This window comes from Crinia signifera, chromosome 6 (assembly GCF_055691185.1).
Source record: "Crinia signifera chromosome 6, ASM5569118v1, whole genome shotgun sequence".
NCBI lineage: Eukaryota > Metazoa > Chordata > Amphibia > Anura > Myobatrachidae > Crinia > Crinia signifera.
This window is the reverse complement of record NC_139222.1, coordinates 175827320-175842587: the sequence shown is the minus strand read 5'-3', so window position 1 is coordinate 175842587 and position 15268 is coordinate 175827320. Positions and strand designations below refer to the sequence as shown.

At 46.7% G+C, this 15268-nt stretch overlaps 1 protein-coding gene across 1 annotated transcript in view; it reads left to right on the top strand.

Moving 5' to 3' along the window:
* Positions 1-4403: 4403 nt before the first annotated feature.
* CACNG5 (calcium voltage-gated channel auxiliary subunit gamma 5) overlaps positions 4404-15268 on the top strand; it is a 76385-nt gene continuing 65520 nt past the window's right edge. The window contains exon 1 of the mRNA XM_083148197.1: positions 4404-4869. Coding sequence (XP_083004323.1) covers positions 4795-4869 — 75 coding nt within the window. The 5' untranslated portion in view covers positions 4404-4794. The remainder of the gene's footprint in view (positions 4870-15268) is intronic.

Genomic DNA, 15268 nt, shown 5'->3' with positions numbered 1-15268 from the left:
GTATGCCCAGATTTACGCCCAGTTTTGCCCACTTTGAAACCGTGCCCTTGTGTACGGCCGCATGACGCCCATATTTCCTAAGTCAATTCGGTGCACATTTCTGGACGGTATTGGTGAGAAAGAGTGGGGAGACTCTACGTTGCACATGCGCATTACGTTGCCTACACATGCGCAGACGGCTAAAATGCGCCCTCCGAAAGAATTTGGAACGGACCGCACCAAGCAGAATAAGGCCCTATGTGGGGAAATCCATTGTTCCCCTCCAGCATGGAAAATGCCACATTTCTGAGATGGAGGGATAGTGGCATTGCATTCGATAAAAGATGTGTTTGACCCGGGTGGCGTACTGCTTTCTTTTTCAGCGCTGAAAGAAAAATTCAACTTGTTAAACTTTTACATGTTCCTGCAAGTTTGGCATTTTATCCAAACACAACCTACTCCCATGCAATCCGAAGGTGCCACAGACCCTGTTCAAATGCTGCTATCCACCACTCGAACAGGCACATGTAGACTCAGATTATACTATACGCATCTACATAACTCAAATAGGGATAAGAAATGGAGTAATTCTCTCACTAAATGGAAGTGTGATATACCAGATCTTACATCTGTAGAAGAAATTCTGGGACACTCACTCTCTACGCTGAAACATCTATACTGTGCCTCCTTACAAGAGGTCTATTTGAAAATCATATCCCATGCCTACATATCACCAGCTCAAAGGGCACATGTGGTGCCCGGCTCATCTGACTGCTGTATTAAATGCTCGAGCCGAGCAGCATCCCTATTCCACAACTGGTCGGGATCTGGTAGAATAGCTAACTTCTGGAATAGAGTGAATGGATTCATCAATTCGGTGTTCACATTACAAATTGTTAACTCCCCTTGTGCATGTGTATTGCTGAATTTTAAGGAATGGGATTTAGGCGTAAGAAAGAAGGAACAATTTATACCTATATTAACGGTTGTTTTAGGTGTGGCAAATAGGTTGGTGATGAAACACTGGTTCAAGCGTTCTGCTCTCTCGGTAACAGAACTCAAACAGGCTGTACGTAACATTTTATACATGGAATGTAGAGCCACTCTCCCAGATGTAGAGAATGGCATTTTCGATTCTATAAAAAATGGGGCCTATATCTCTCACCTACTGCGCAAGGACATGTTTTGAAATTGTTTGAAAACACAAATTGCTTCCTGCATCGACAGTTATACACCCTTGCTGTTGTGGGGCCTCAAATACAGAATGTATCGCGTTCTTCACAATGATATTGCTCTTTGCCCTCATATATCAGTGATCTGGGAAAAGTTCCACAGGACACACTTTACATTAGATAATGCATATTATCCTAGGTCTTGATGTTGTTTTTGTGTGTCTATTAGAGTAGCTATTTTTGTCAATTGTTCCTTTATGTTCATGCATCAGAACACTTTACTGCAAGTTTATTTCCACTTGTTACGTAACTAATGATAATGTATAGTTTTACTATTTATAATAGAGGGAATGACATTATGATATGTTGTTTTATTTTGATCACTGCAGTGGCCGAGCACGTTGGATATTAGAATGTACGATGCTATGTTGTGTTGGAAATGGACCTGCGTACTAAATATCATTTTGGCTATGTAATATACAAACGATGAGAAACTCTGTCACAATGTTAATTGTAAAATGCAAAATTCCACAAATAAAATGTTAAAAAAAAAAAAAAGAATAATAGCGTCATCTCATTTGGACAGTATGATCGGCAATATCTGTCCCTTGAGCTGTTCTCAAGTGTGCCCCTAGATCTAGATATGCCCAAATCAGTTTACAGCCACCTCAACTGTTCAACTGTTATTTACTCGTCTCTTCATTCAAAGGGCCAATGTATTTTATTTTTGTTACCTGTTGGGGACAAGTGTGATTGTATTTATATGGAGCCAAGAGGTTTGTTTTTTTCCTGTGGTGGCCAATGTTTTTGGCCTGTGGGGATCTCATGGTGTGCCTTGGCAATTTTAAAATCTTATTCAGTGAGCCGCAAGGTAAAAAGGTTCAGACGCTGCCTGGCCTACAGCACTGTGCAGCATGACAGTCAGAGGTCACGCTGCAGATGCCAAACAGCCGCTCTACCCACCCACAGCAGCACTGCATGCCTCCAGTTCAACGGTCAGCAGTCTGGCTCCCATCTACCCAGCCTCCCGCCCAGATCCCAGGTGCTCCCGCCAGCACCCTGCCATAAAGGTAATTTTTTTAATTAGGGAAGCCAATCCCGGGATCCCAGGATTGGGCGTTTTTCAATCCCTAATTCCGCAATACAACAAGTATTGTCCATCTTACTAAGGGGGAGATTCTCTTCTCAATTATAATTATAGCATATGTTCTAACATATGCGATAATTACAGCAAAGGACAGCTCTTGCGTTAAGAGCTGTCCTTTGCGGTGAGAGTCGCCGGGTCCCAGCAGGTCCCAGCGGCTCCCCCCTCCCTTCCACACCCGGCGCTGCTGCGCCGGGCTCTCCTTCTCCCTGCACCCGGAAGAGGATCAGTGCAGGGAGGAGGTCACAGGTCCGGGCAGCACAGCTCTGTGCTGCCCAGACACAGGTGAGGGGGCGATGCGGGGCGGCGGGGGTCCGTGCGGGGCGGCAGGGGATCGGCGCGGCGGAGGGTTGCGGTAGAAGCCCATTGGCTTCTATGGGGCATCGCCAGATTTTTCTGGCGATGCCCCCCGCCGTAGTAACATCCCAAAAATGCGGTAAAAACCCTGATAACGAGTTTTTACCGCATTTCAAGCTTAGAGAATCTCCCCCTAACTGCTTCTTGGCTCATCTGCATTTGGATGCATAGTAAGTCATTTTATGACATGCCTCTTAGATGGGTGTGGATTATTAGATATAGTTATAGACAGTCAATAGGTCAACATGCAATAGGTTGACAGTGTCAAAAGGTCAACATGAGAAAGGTAGACACATGACAAGTTCTGAGTGTTTCAAATATTTGGTGCCAATTTCAACAACTGTCGACATGGCTCCTTATTAGTGTAACATGTATCCTCGCTTAGTTTTTCATACACAGCTCACTGGCGTTATCACCACTTTACCAGGCCTAATACATCTGTTCTAATGATCCCTATGGGTACAGTACATGCATTTGTAAATGAAAAATTCTCGTAGACACAGTTTCTCTTTAATACTAAGTAGACAAACAAGCCCTGAGAAATCAGTGATCTTTCAACAACAGAATGGGGTGTTCCAGACCTGCTTGTCCTTCTATAACATATACTACGTACTGGTAAGGGTATAGATCATTGGATAGACAGACATTAGGTCGACATGGGTTAGGTTGACACAAGCATTGGGTCGACATGGGAAAGGTCGACATTCAAAAGGTTGATATGGGGTTTTTCACTTTTTTTGTCCTGGATATTGACACAGTCGACAAGGACACTAAAAAGTGCACCCTGTCCCCTCGCTGTGCTCGCCATGCTTTGGGCTAGATGACTCACTATGTTTGTCACACTATTTTGTTCACCCACCACACTGTAGTGGATGGTAGGGCATTAAATACTGCCTGTCGGCACATACAAATGGAGAATTCCCATGTTGACCTTTTGAGATTGTCAACCTTCCCCATGTCGACCTAATGCCAGTGTCGACCCATTGTCCCTGTCAACCTAACCCATGTCGACCTTCAGTTATGTCGACCTTCATGCATGTTGACCTCCAGTGGTCGACCTGTTGCTTGTCGACCTAGTGACCGTGTCCCCTAGGTAATGTGTTTCATTGTGAGTGACGCTGACTGTAGGATAGAATATGCAAGTTTACTTTTCCTACATTAAAGTCAATCAAGGAAGCCTCATAGGTTGCTATACTGACTGATTTTTAGCTGTATCGCACACATCTTACATATAGCAGTAATCATCTGCGCTCATACTGTAGGTGTAACTTACACAAACATGCTTTTCCAAAAGCAGGCAAATATGTTCCATGTACTTGTAGCAACTTCCCAATCACTGCCTAGGAATATCCATTATCCTCCCACCCCATTTCTGGTCCAGTCTGTCTGGATTGCAACAGCACCTTTGTGTACTAAACACCAATTGCAGCACTTTTGAAGGGAGCTGTCCCAGTGCTGAAATTCCATCAGATACAGGACAAGAATAACGCACACACACACACACACACACACACACACACACACACACACACACCAACACACACGCACACCAACACACACACACTATAGTAGGTCAGAAGACAGCAGTGTATAGCAACATTTGGTGGCACGTATGGGTATGAGACTGCCTTGATTAAGTTAATGTAGGAAACGTAAGCTTGCACATTCTATTCTACAGTCAGCTTCACAAGGAAACACATTACCCCAGCACGTAATATCTATTATAACAAGGCAAGCAGGTCTGGAACACCCCATTCTCTGGCGCACCTGCTACCAGACTTCTCCCTTCTCATCATCTCCTCAGTCTCCCCCCTTATTAGAGGCAGGGGCGGGGCTGGTGTAATGTGCTTCAGGGGGCTGGGATGGGAAGCCATACAGAGAGTGACAGAGAAATGACATTAGTAGCAGAATCCAGGCTCTCCCCCTCTGCATTGTGTGCTCGGAGCTAGCTGAGAGAAGGCATCCACATCTCATGCCACACAGACCGAGCTCCCTGCCCAGGGAAGCCTGTAGCTGCCCATCCGCACAAAGGGGAGATACAGGACGCCGACCCATCCGTGGAGGCACCTAGATGGTAACCCCCAGGTCCTGCTCCGGCTGAGTGAGTGTGGCGGCGTGCTGCTGGCAGTGTGCTTCCCTCCCATGCGCTGGTGCAGGCTGCTGCTTAGAGGCGGAAGAAAACCGAGGAAGTTTGTCCTGCGCCTCCTGTATACACAGGTGAGAGGGCCGGCGGAGGGGGACACATGGCACGGACGTCTGTGCATAGTAGTATGTCAGGGACTCTAGTTTAAGTTATGCACTATGCCAGCATTGTGGGGTGGGAGCGTCTATCCTTACACAAATGCAAAATAACACTCCCAAGTGAGTATGATGTGTTTAGTGGAAAACATATAAAGACAAAACAAACAGTGTATCTGGATTAGCAGACAAGTGGATTAGTGTCTGCAATGCATGAGCTGTCCCATAATATATCCAGTACATCTGGGCAGTCTGTAGGACAGTAGGGACTCGGAGTAGGCACATTCTGATCTATAGTGTACTTTTGACTCTACATATGTAAGCCTGAGGGTCTAGCACTATGCATGGGTAGAAGTTTCCTAGAAACAAGGGGGCAGTTTCATACTGTAGGTAACAGAGGGTGCAGCACACATTCCCAGTCATTATCTGTACTTTGTAGGAGGTTTTATCCTTCGTTATTATCATATAGACACACAGCTAGTAACTATTTCCTTACCTTGCTTTCTAATCAATTTGTGGGGCAGATAGCAAAACATTGCTCAATACTTTCTTTTGTACATTGTGAAAGTGTTGATCGTAAGGGAGGGATTTTTGATATGGGAAAGTGTGTACTTATTTCAGAAATAATTGTCTAACGCCTGACATTGAAAATTCTTATTTGCTTTTTAAAAAGTGGTGTTCTATGGGATTAAGTAAAAACTGGACCCGGATAAGACCCCGGAACGCCCGACCGGACATAAAACTCTGCATTCCAGAGCTTCTAGTGTCCGGTCCGGGGGGTGTCCTATCCGGAAGGGGTCCTTTGGGGGGGGGGGGCTGCCTGTGATAGCTTTCACCAGGGACAAGGGGAAGGGGAGTTTACAGCCTCCCCGTGTGCCGGAACCATACAGGGAGGCTTAATTCTCTCCCTCCTCTCCCTGGTGACTGCTGTCACAGGCAGCCCCCTAACCCCCCCACAGGACACCCCTGGACCGGACACAAGCAGAGTTTGATGTCCGGTCCGGCATTTTAACATAAACATCCATTGAAACCATCATTTGATGGTTGCCGACCATCGAATGATGTGGAACATACACGCATATCTAAGTGACTCTCAGTTTACTTAGATTTGCATGCACCCTCTGGAGGAAGTGGGCGGACACTGACATTTGGTGATGCCAGCTGCCCGCCCCGACACCGACGTCACAGCCCGATTACCATGGGAACGCCCAGCGTTTACATAGGAACGCTCATGAAAGCTGGACATTCCCATGGGCGCTACTATCTGCCACCGCCGCACACCCCCCTAGGCGTGTGCACCCAGCGAACAGTCTGTTTGCCTTGGCTGCACTAACCCGGCGTATGCACATGCTTAGAAATGCGGCTGCGCATATGCCAAACATCAGTCCCTGTGCGAACATACGCCAGCTGCGATCGGACCAGAATGAGGTCCTATGTCCAGGACTGAATCAGGCCAATAGTCCAGTGACCAGGGACTCTACAGTAGTTAGATGCGTGAGATCTAGTGAACAGCTCAATACATAATAAAATGACAATGTATCACAGATCAGTGGGATGTAAGAATCCTGTTGTATAGAGTGATGTGATGGCTTTGCAAAGTGTCACATCTGCAGCCAGTCTGAGAGTTACTAAGCACTGATAAACATTCTGGGTGAAAGTACAGACAGGCGGCAGGGGTGAAAGTCAGGGGATACAGGGGGGGGACTGAGTTCCACCACCTCTAATGGGTGAGGTGGAACTAGTGCAACCTACACTTTGGCCCTGCACATTCATTCTAACAGAAAAGCATTACATGGGGGTGCCAAAAAACCTTACCAGTGGCCCTGTCTCTAGCTAATGGGGGGTGAATTAGGTGTCAGCGGGAAATGAGTTCCACCACCTCACCAGGACCACTGTAAGCCCTAAGGAGGCATAATCTGCACAAGTCTTGGTTTCACTGCATGGTCTCTGAGAAGAGGAGGAAACAATTACATTGTACATTTATATACAGTAGGAATGGTTTCTTCCATCATTGTTAACAGATTTTAAGGAATTGGTCCATTACAGGGGTTCTCAAACTCTGTCCTCAGGACCCCACACAGTTCAGGTTTTCCAGGTCACCCCACTGACACATTTTAAAAGATCCACAGGTGGAGCTAATTATTTCACTTGATTTTGTGGGGAGACCTGCAAAACATGCACTGCGTGGGGTAATGAGGACCGACTTTGAAAACCTGTGGTCTGGTATTATACTGTACAAGAACTAAGCAAAGGTCAGATAGATATTGGTTTGGAATCCTTGAGCTTTAAAACAGTAATATGATGTAGATTTGTTGTTTTGTTTTCCAGTAAATGTCACATACTGTAACACAGATGCCTAGAAACAGAGAAGGTCACTGGGTTGATAGCAATAGATTTTCTTACGTATTGCTTTAGAGTTTAATACAATGCTGTGGCAGTATAAGATCTGTGGATGTTAAGCAGAGGCAAATTACTGGTGCTCTACATGAAAATGAGATGTGTGTAATTTATCCATCCACCTAGTACTGTACAACATTCTCTTCACACTGATTACAGTAACCTCTAATTTGACCTGAGAAGGGCACTTGTTATCATGCACAGAACAGCGAGGGAAGTGTGGCCAACGGCGCTGACAGATTTTTACCAAAACAATCTGCTCATCCCATTTCCCTATAAGAATGGGAGATTCAGATAATCGCTAAACCGGAATAAATGCGTAGATCTATGCAGAGCTGTAAGCATCTCAAGATGTGCCCCCTTGTGTATGTGGCATATGGGCCTAGTTTACTACTAGTCATCATTATCAGTATGCACATGCTATACAAGGTGTAAGCAGGGCCGGTCTGCCCCCAGGCAAATCCCCCGCGCCGCTGCCCGCTCCAGTGCGGCACTACCTGCAGATTACTGTGCTTGGGGGGGTGGTGGGTGCCGCACAGGGATTGCAGGTGGGTGCTGCACGGGGATTGCCGGGGGGGGGGCGTGCGTCGTATCACTTAACTCACCTGCTCCCCGCTCCCTGACCCTGCACCCTGCTTGGATGAGTTCTGGCACTTCAGCTTCTGCAGATTTCTATGTTACTTGGCGGCTCAGTACCACCCTCCAGTGAACAGCACCCACCTGCCGCACTGGGATTGCAGGTGGGTGCTGCACGGGGATTGCCGGGGGGAGGGGTGGGCATCGTATCACTTAACTCACTTGCTCCCATCTCCCTGACCCTGCTTGGATGAGTTCAGGCACTTCAGCTTCTGAAGATTTCTATGGTACTTGGCAGCTCAGTACCGCCCTCCAGTGGCCGGCGCCCTAGGCAAATGCCTAGAGCTCCCTAGTGGTGGCGCCGGGCCCTGGGTGTAAGAGATTTGCCCCCAATAAACTTTACCTGTGTGAGATCATGTTGTCACAAACCAGCTACACCTATTCAGTTGAAAGTGTAGATCAGATAGAAATGCAAGACACTGGGGGAAATTTACTAAGATGGGATGGGAGTTCTGTTTCACATGGGATGTTGCTATGGGCAACCAATCAGAATCCATTTTTTTTAAATTTAGCACCTTCTAGAAGATAATAGATAGTATCTGATTGGTTTCCATAGCAACATCCCATGTGAAATAGAACTCCCATCATAGTATACCGTGTTCTTCACAAACAGGCATGTGTTCAGCTCCTCTGTCAAAATGAAACAGAACAAGCTGACCCAGCCAAACCATAGTAAGAGCAGGTACCAGGTATAATAAAGTAAGAAAATAGATAAATTCATGCCCAAGTCCTTGTTTTGATCATAAGTAAAAAATAAAATAATAAAAAAAAACTAAATTAATATGTATATAAATTGTAGTTAGTGATGATTCTGCAGATAATATAAATACCTACTTAGAAGATAAACATGCTTATGAATTGTGTACTGAACAAGCCCACTTCTCCCACAAGGAAGCAATACATCAGGTAGATTGCTGGCTAATCTAATAGCATATCCTATGCGCATATCCTATATATGAATAATGCTTCATCTCAAAAAGTTTCTGATTCCTCTAAGATACTGTAGCAGCTTTCTTTTTGGCTCACTATCAACAGCTACTGTATACGAGGTGCCACCTGATGATCCTGCTTTGGGCATGAGGAGGAGAGGGACTTGCTGAAATCACCAATTACTGAATTGGAACTTACACCTCTGATTAAGTCTTTGCCACAAGGCAAATTGCCAGGACTGGATGGTTTGAGGGCAGAATTTTACCAACTATTGACTCTTCATTTACTACCACACTTACTTACCCTATATAACTCTTTATTCAAAGGGAATTTCCCACCACCAGGGTTTAGTGATGCCATGATTATTATATATCCCAAACCCTGCCTTAGTTATAGGCCCATCTCTCTATTGAATCAAGATCTAAAACTCTTTTCAAAACATATGGCTCAACGCCTTCAAAGGGTATTTTCTATCCAGCACAGAATGGGTTACTGAAGGGGCAGGCATACTTCAGTACATAATTTTCCCTATGGGGAATATGGATATTGAGGTCTCCGCTTTTGCGTATGATATTTTGTTATATTTTAGTGAACCTACAGTAACGATACCCCTTTTGCAGTCGATACTTAATGATTTTCATAGTGTTTCTGTTTTTTTTTATCAATTTTTCTAAAACGGAAGCTTTGGTCTTACACCCTGATGCAAGGTCTGACTAAGGTGCTGATTTCCCATTCCGCTGGGCTGGGGACTATTTAACATATTTAGGTTTGAAGATCCCGTCTTCCATTCAAGACCTTTATAGATATACTGTAACATCTCTTTTCATGTGCAACAGATAATGCCACTGTATAGGTCATTGGTACAACCTCATCTAGAGTACTGTGTTCAGTTCTGGAGGCCATATCTCCAGAAGGATATAAATGCATTAGAGACTGTACAAAGAAGGGCAACTAAAATGGTGCATGGCCTACATCACCAAAATTACCCGGAAAGACTAAAAGATCTTAATATGTATACTTTGGAACAGAGAAGGGAAAGGGGGGACATGATAGAGACTTTCAAATATAGCAAGGGCTTTAACAAGGTACAGGTGGGAGACATTCTTCACAGGAAGAGGAGCAGCAGAACAAGAGGACATGCATTGAAACTAGAGGGAGGAAGATTCAGGGGAAATTTGAGGAAGAATTACTTCACAGAAAGAGTAGTAGATAAGTGGAATAGCCTCCCATCAGCGGTGGTAGAGGCAAATACAGTAGTACAATTTAAACATGCTTGGGATAGGCATATTCATATCCTTACAAAGAAATACAGATCAAATATGTTTTGAGGTAACATGTTTAAAAAAGGGGCAGACTAGATGGGCAAAGTGGTTTTGATAAATGGAAACATCTTCCGATCTCATTTCTGGGATGATGTCACCTTAACAAAATGGTTGCTTTTCCTCGGTTACTCATCCAATCCAGATGCTTCCTTTTTTGGTTTATAAAAGATATACCCAAACTGCTCTTAATCATTTTATTTGGGCTTGCATGAAGCGTCGTATTTCTTTATACAAGTTGCAACAACCCACCTCTTTGGGAGTTAATTTGCCTTGTGTTTATGACTATGCTGTAGTGGTGAATTATAGATATGCACTGGATTGGATAGGGTGCGGTGAAAAATATACTTTTCTCTTTCAATGGTCCTGGTGACCATAGGCGAATCTAGAATTATGGTAATGGGTGGTCCCAGATCTAGACATAACAGCAGGGGGGACCTTTGTGCGGCGTAGCCGCGCGGCAAAAGGGGGCGTGGCCTCATGGGAAGGAGGTGTGGTATTACACTTTAGACCATACACAGTAATGCCCATTACACATTTTAGCAAACGCAGTAATACCCTTTACACATAAAGCCACACACCGTAATGCCAATTACACATAAGACCACACACCATAATGCCCATTACACATTGTGCCACACATCATGATGCCCATTACATACTATATAACAAACCGTAATGCCCATTACATATTTGCCACATAAGTGCTGCTTACCTACATGCTCATTGCTAGGGGGTTCTTGTTTGATGGCACCATAGTACCCATTACACATGATGCCGCACACCATAGTACCCATTACACATGATGCCGCACACCATAGTACCCATTACACATGATGCCGCACACCATAGTACCCATTACACATGATGCTGCACACATAATGTCCCTTACACATGATGCTGCACACATAATGCCGCTTACACATGATGCTGCACAGCGTAATGCCCCTTACACATTAAGCGACACATTATGCGTAATGCCCCCACATACCGCCACTTGTAGCGTCCCTTAAGCAATGCCCCCAAAAGTGCCACTTACTGTAAATTTTTATATGAGCCTTCGCTGCTGCTGCAGGGAGAGATGGAAAGCGGTGCAGCTGCTTCTATGAGGAGAGGAGCAGAGTGCAGGGCGCTCCCACTCCCCTCCTGGTGTCCCTCAAAGAACATAAACAGTCATGAAATTATATTTAAGAAATAAAAAAAAAAAAAAAAAACAGTTTAACCTCAATATCCCTGGAACCAATTAACCCATATGGATCCAGCCTGGTATCAGATTAAAGGCCCAGCGATTTGGGTACGACTTAGAACAACCTCGAGCTTCAGTGATGCCAATGGGGGCACTGGCAGCCGTTGATCTGGATGGGGGTCGGAATTAGCGGGTCCCATGTTATCCTTTAGGGAAAACGTTCCAGGTTTGCCTGGCCGTATCTCCGGTTCCCAGGGGGCTAGAGACACGGGGCTGGGCTCGTTGGATAGCCCCATCCCTCAGCTACAAAATGGGCTAATGGGTGGTCCTGTGCACCCCCGGACCACCCCCTAGATTCGCCTATGCTTGTGACACAGCTCAACATTGGGATGTAGGAGGGTCCGAAGGAGCCAGGCACCTATCCTAAAGCTTTAGAGGGTAGGCTCCTCCCCTACTGCATCCCAGACTCTTCAGTTCGTGTTAGGTGCCCACTGGAGTGGGTGCTCTTCTAAAGGGCTGCGGGAGCAGCCGAAGAATTAGAGTAGTTAGGGTTTTTTATTATTTTATTAAATTTTCACTCTAGCTAGGTAGGCACAGTGTGAGGATTCTCATTAGTGAATCCTCACACTGCTAGCGCAGCAGGAGCTGACAGAAGCACGTCCTGTCAGCTCGCTGTGCACAGGGGAGACGCTGTCTGGCCTCCCTGTGCAGCGCTTACAGCTTCTTTTAAGAAGCTGCCTGGGCTCCGGAGCGCTCTGAATCCGGCTTCACGCTAGGTGGAGATCATGGGGGACAGGCGCTCCGTGATGGCGGCGGCCATTTTCTGCGGAGCTTACACACTGAGCTCCTATATGAGAGGACAGCAGTGTGTTACAGGCATGTTCAAAGTGGTCCCCAGCCGAGGGGGAGATACTGGAACTAGGAGATCCTACTAAGGGAGCGGCTGTCTGGGGGTGGTTGGCGCCAAAAGTCACAGACCCCGCAGCAGCAGGGACTTGGTCTCTTCCCTCACTCTGTTTTGGCGCCATTCGGAACGCTTGCAGCGGAGCTGAGCTGGCTGACAGATCCTGACAGAGTGATTGGATTTCCTGGGCATGGCTTTCCCTATCTGAAGACTACAGACAGCTAAGTGACTGAGTACATTGGCTCTGTGTAAACGCCTGTACATTTGCGCTGTGACTGTGTTAATTGTGAACATCATGTCTGTGCATCAGTCTGTGGTTTTGGGGGAGGGAGCCCCAGATACATTGAGCGCTTGCAGTGTTTGTACACTGAAATTTATCCCTGAGCAGATGGCCAAGGGGGGCTTGTGTATTGCTTGCGCTGCTGTGAAACCCATGGGGAGTGAACCCCAGAGGGTAGAGCAATTGGAACCAGCGTGGGCCAGTGCCCTGGGCAGGTCGGTTAATGCTTTAGTGCAATTGCTGGACAGACAGAGTGATGTCTTGGTAGATTCTCAGAGACCTATGTCATCATCTCAGCAGTCCTCGGGCTCCTTGCCTCTTACCCAGGCAGATCCTGCTTTCCTACAGGTGATGCAGGATACTGCAAAGGGGATCAACAGGTTTAGTGAATTGCTAGACAAAATTGATGTTGAGGCTGTGGGGACCCCTAAAAGGTCTTACTCAGTGCCTTTAATGGTTGATGAAGAGGATGGAGCATATGCAGACATCCCCTGGGAGCAGGGTGATGATTCTGAGGATTCCTCAGCCGCAGGGGTGGAGGATTTGATTACTGCTGTTAAACAGGCGTTAAATTTGTCTGTGGAAGATAAAACTCCTGCAAAAGGTGTATTTAAACGGCAGCGTAAGGAAGCTGTTACCTTCCCTTCAGATAAAGGTTTACAGGATTTATTGGAAGGGGCTTGGAAAACGCCCGATAAAAGGCTGCTGATGCCTAAGAGATTCTTAAGTCTGTACCCCATGCCTGAGTCTCATGCGGATCTCTGGGAGAAAGTTCCAGTGGTTGATGCTTCTGTGGCACGTTTGTCAAAAGCTACTGTTTTACCAGTGCAAGGGGGAGCAGCTTTTAAAGTCCCCGTAGACAAAAAGCTGGAGGGTAACCTCAAAGCAACATTTGAAGGGATGGGATACACCCTTCGTCCTCTGATTGCTTCAGCCTGGGTCTCTAAGGCCATGATTGTGTGGGCTAATGATTTGTGCACTATTTTACATGCTGACCCTTGTGTGTTGTTGCTTGCGGAGAAGCTGAAAGCAGCAGCAGAGTATGTGCTGGAGGCTGAGGAGGAAGCTCTCAAAATGGCTGCTAGAGTTTCCACAGTGTCTGTCAATGCCAGGAGTGCTCTGGCTTAAGGCTTGGGAGGCAGATAATGAGTCTAAAAAGGCCTTAGAGGCATTAGCTTTTAAGGGAAAGCTGTTATTTGGATCTGAGCTGGAAGAGATTATTAAGCAGGCCACAGGTGGCAAAAGTACCTTCCTGCCTGCCCCCGCAGCCAAGCAGACATCAAGATTTTCTGCTTTCAGGCCGTCCTTTCGGCCCTCCCCTAGAGGAGGTGCGTCCTTTCGAGGACAGTCATTTAGGGGAAAGTTTCAGTCCTCCAGGGGTAAGGCCCCAAAGTCAAAATTTGGTTCCTTTCATAAGAAACCAAACACCAAAGGAGAGGACAAACCCTCCGCATGACTGCCAGGGGATTTGCCCGGCGGTGGTCAAGGTGGGGGGGCGTCTGTCACAGTTCAGGGACGCATGGGCATTGTTAGACCAGGATTCCTGGGTATTAGACATTATAGCCCAGGGTTACAGAATTCCCTTCAAAGGTCTTCCTCCGAGAAGATTCATTCCCACACCACTACCAAAGGAGGCTAGGCTCCGTACAGCTCTTTTGGGAGCGGCTCACTCTCTCTTAGAGAAGCGGGTGGTGATCCCGGTCCCCAGAGCGGAGTGGAAAAGAGGCTTTTATTCCACTCTGTTTCTGGTGCCCAAACCAGACGGGTCCTTCAGACCAATTCTGAATTTAAAGTCACTGAATGTCCATTTGTGGGTAGACCATTTCAAAATGGAGTCTCTACGGTCAGTGCTACTAAGCCTGGACCAGGGAGAATTTTTGGCGTCCATGGATGTCCAGGACGCGTACCTTCATGTTCCTATACACCCAGAACATCAGGCTCTGTTGAGGTTTGCGATAGGAAACCTGCACTTGCAATTCCAGGCATTGCCCTTTGGACTGGCCACAGCGCCAAGGGTATTCACCAAAATAATGTCTGTAATGGCGGCTGTGCTTCGACTGAGGGGAATCACGGTGATACCATATTTGGACGACCTGCTGTTCAAAGCGGAGTCAGCAGACATGTTGCAGAGTCACTTGGCAGAAGCCATCAGTTTTTTGCAGGCTCACGGCTGGCTTTTAAACTTACAAAAGTCTCAGTTGGTGCCGTCACAGAGACTCCAATTCCTTTGAGTTGTTCTGGATACCCACCTACATCGGGTATTTTTACCAGAGGCAAAGGCCAGGGATCTGGCTGCCTTGGTCCAGGAGATTCTCGGCTCTCGGAGCACATCAGTATGGAGGTGCCTCAAGCTGCTGGGGAAGATGGTGGCGTCTTTCGAGACGTTGCAGTTCGCCAGGTTCCACTCTCGAGTGTTCCAGTGGAACATTTTGACGACTTGGTCAGGAAACACGCAGACCATGAAGTTAGAACAGATAGTGCTGTCTTCAGAAACTCGATCCTCCCTGAAATGGTGGATAGAGGTGGATTCCCTTCAGTGGGGTCGGTCCCTGCAGTCCTGGAGCTGGCTGGTAGTCACTACCGACGCCAGTCTCAGGGGCTGGGTGGCAGTAGTCTTGGACCTGTGTCTGCAAGGCTTGTGGACTCCAGAGGAGTCTGCCTTACCGATCAACATCTTGGAACTGAGAGCTGTGTGAAAGGTGATTTCTCTGGCGGGAGACAGGTTA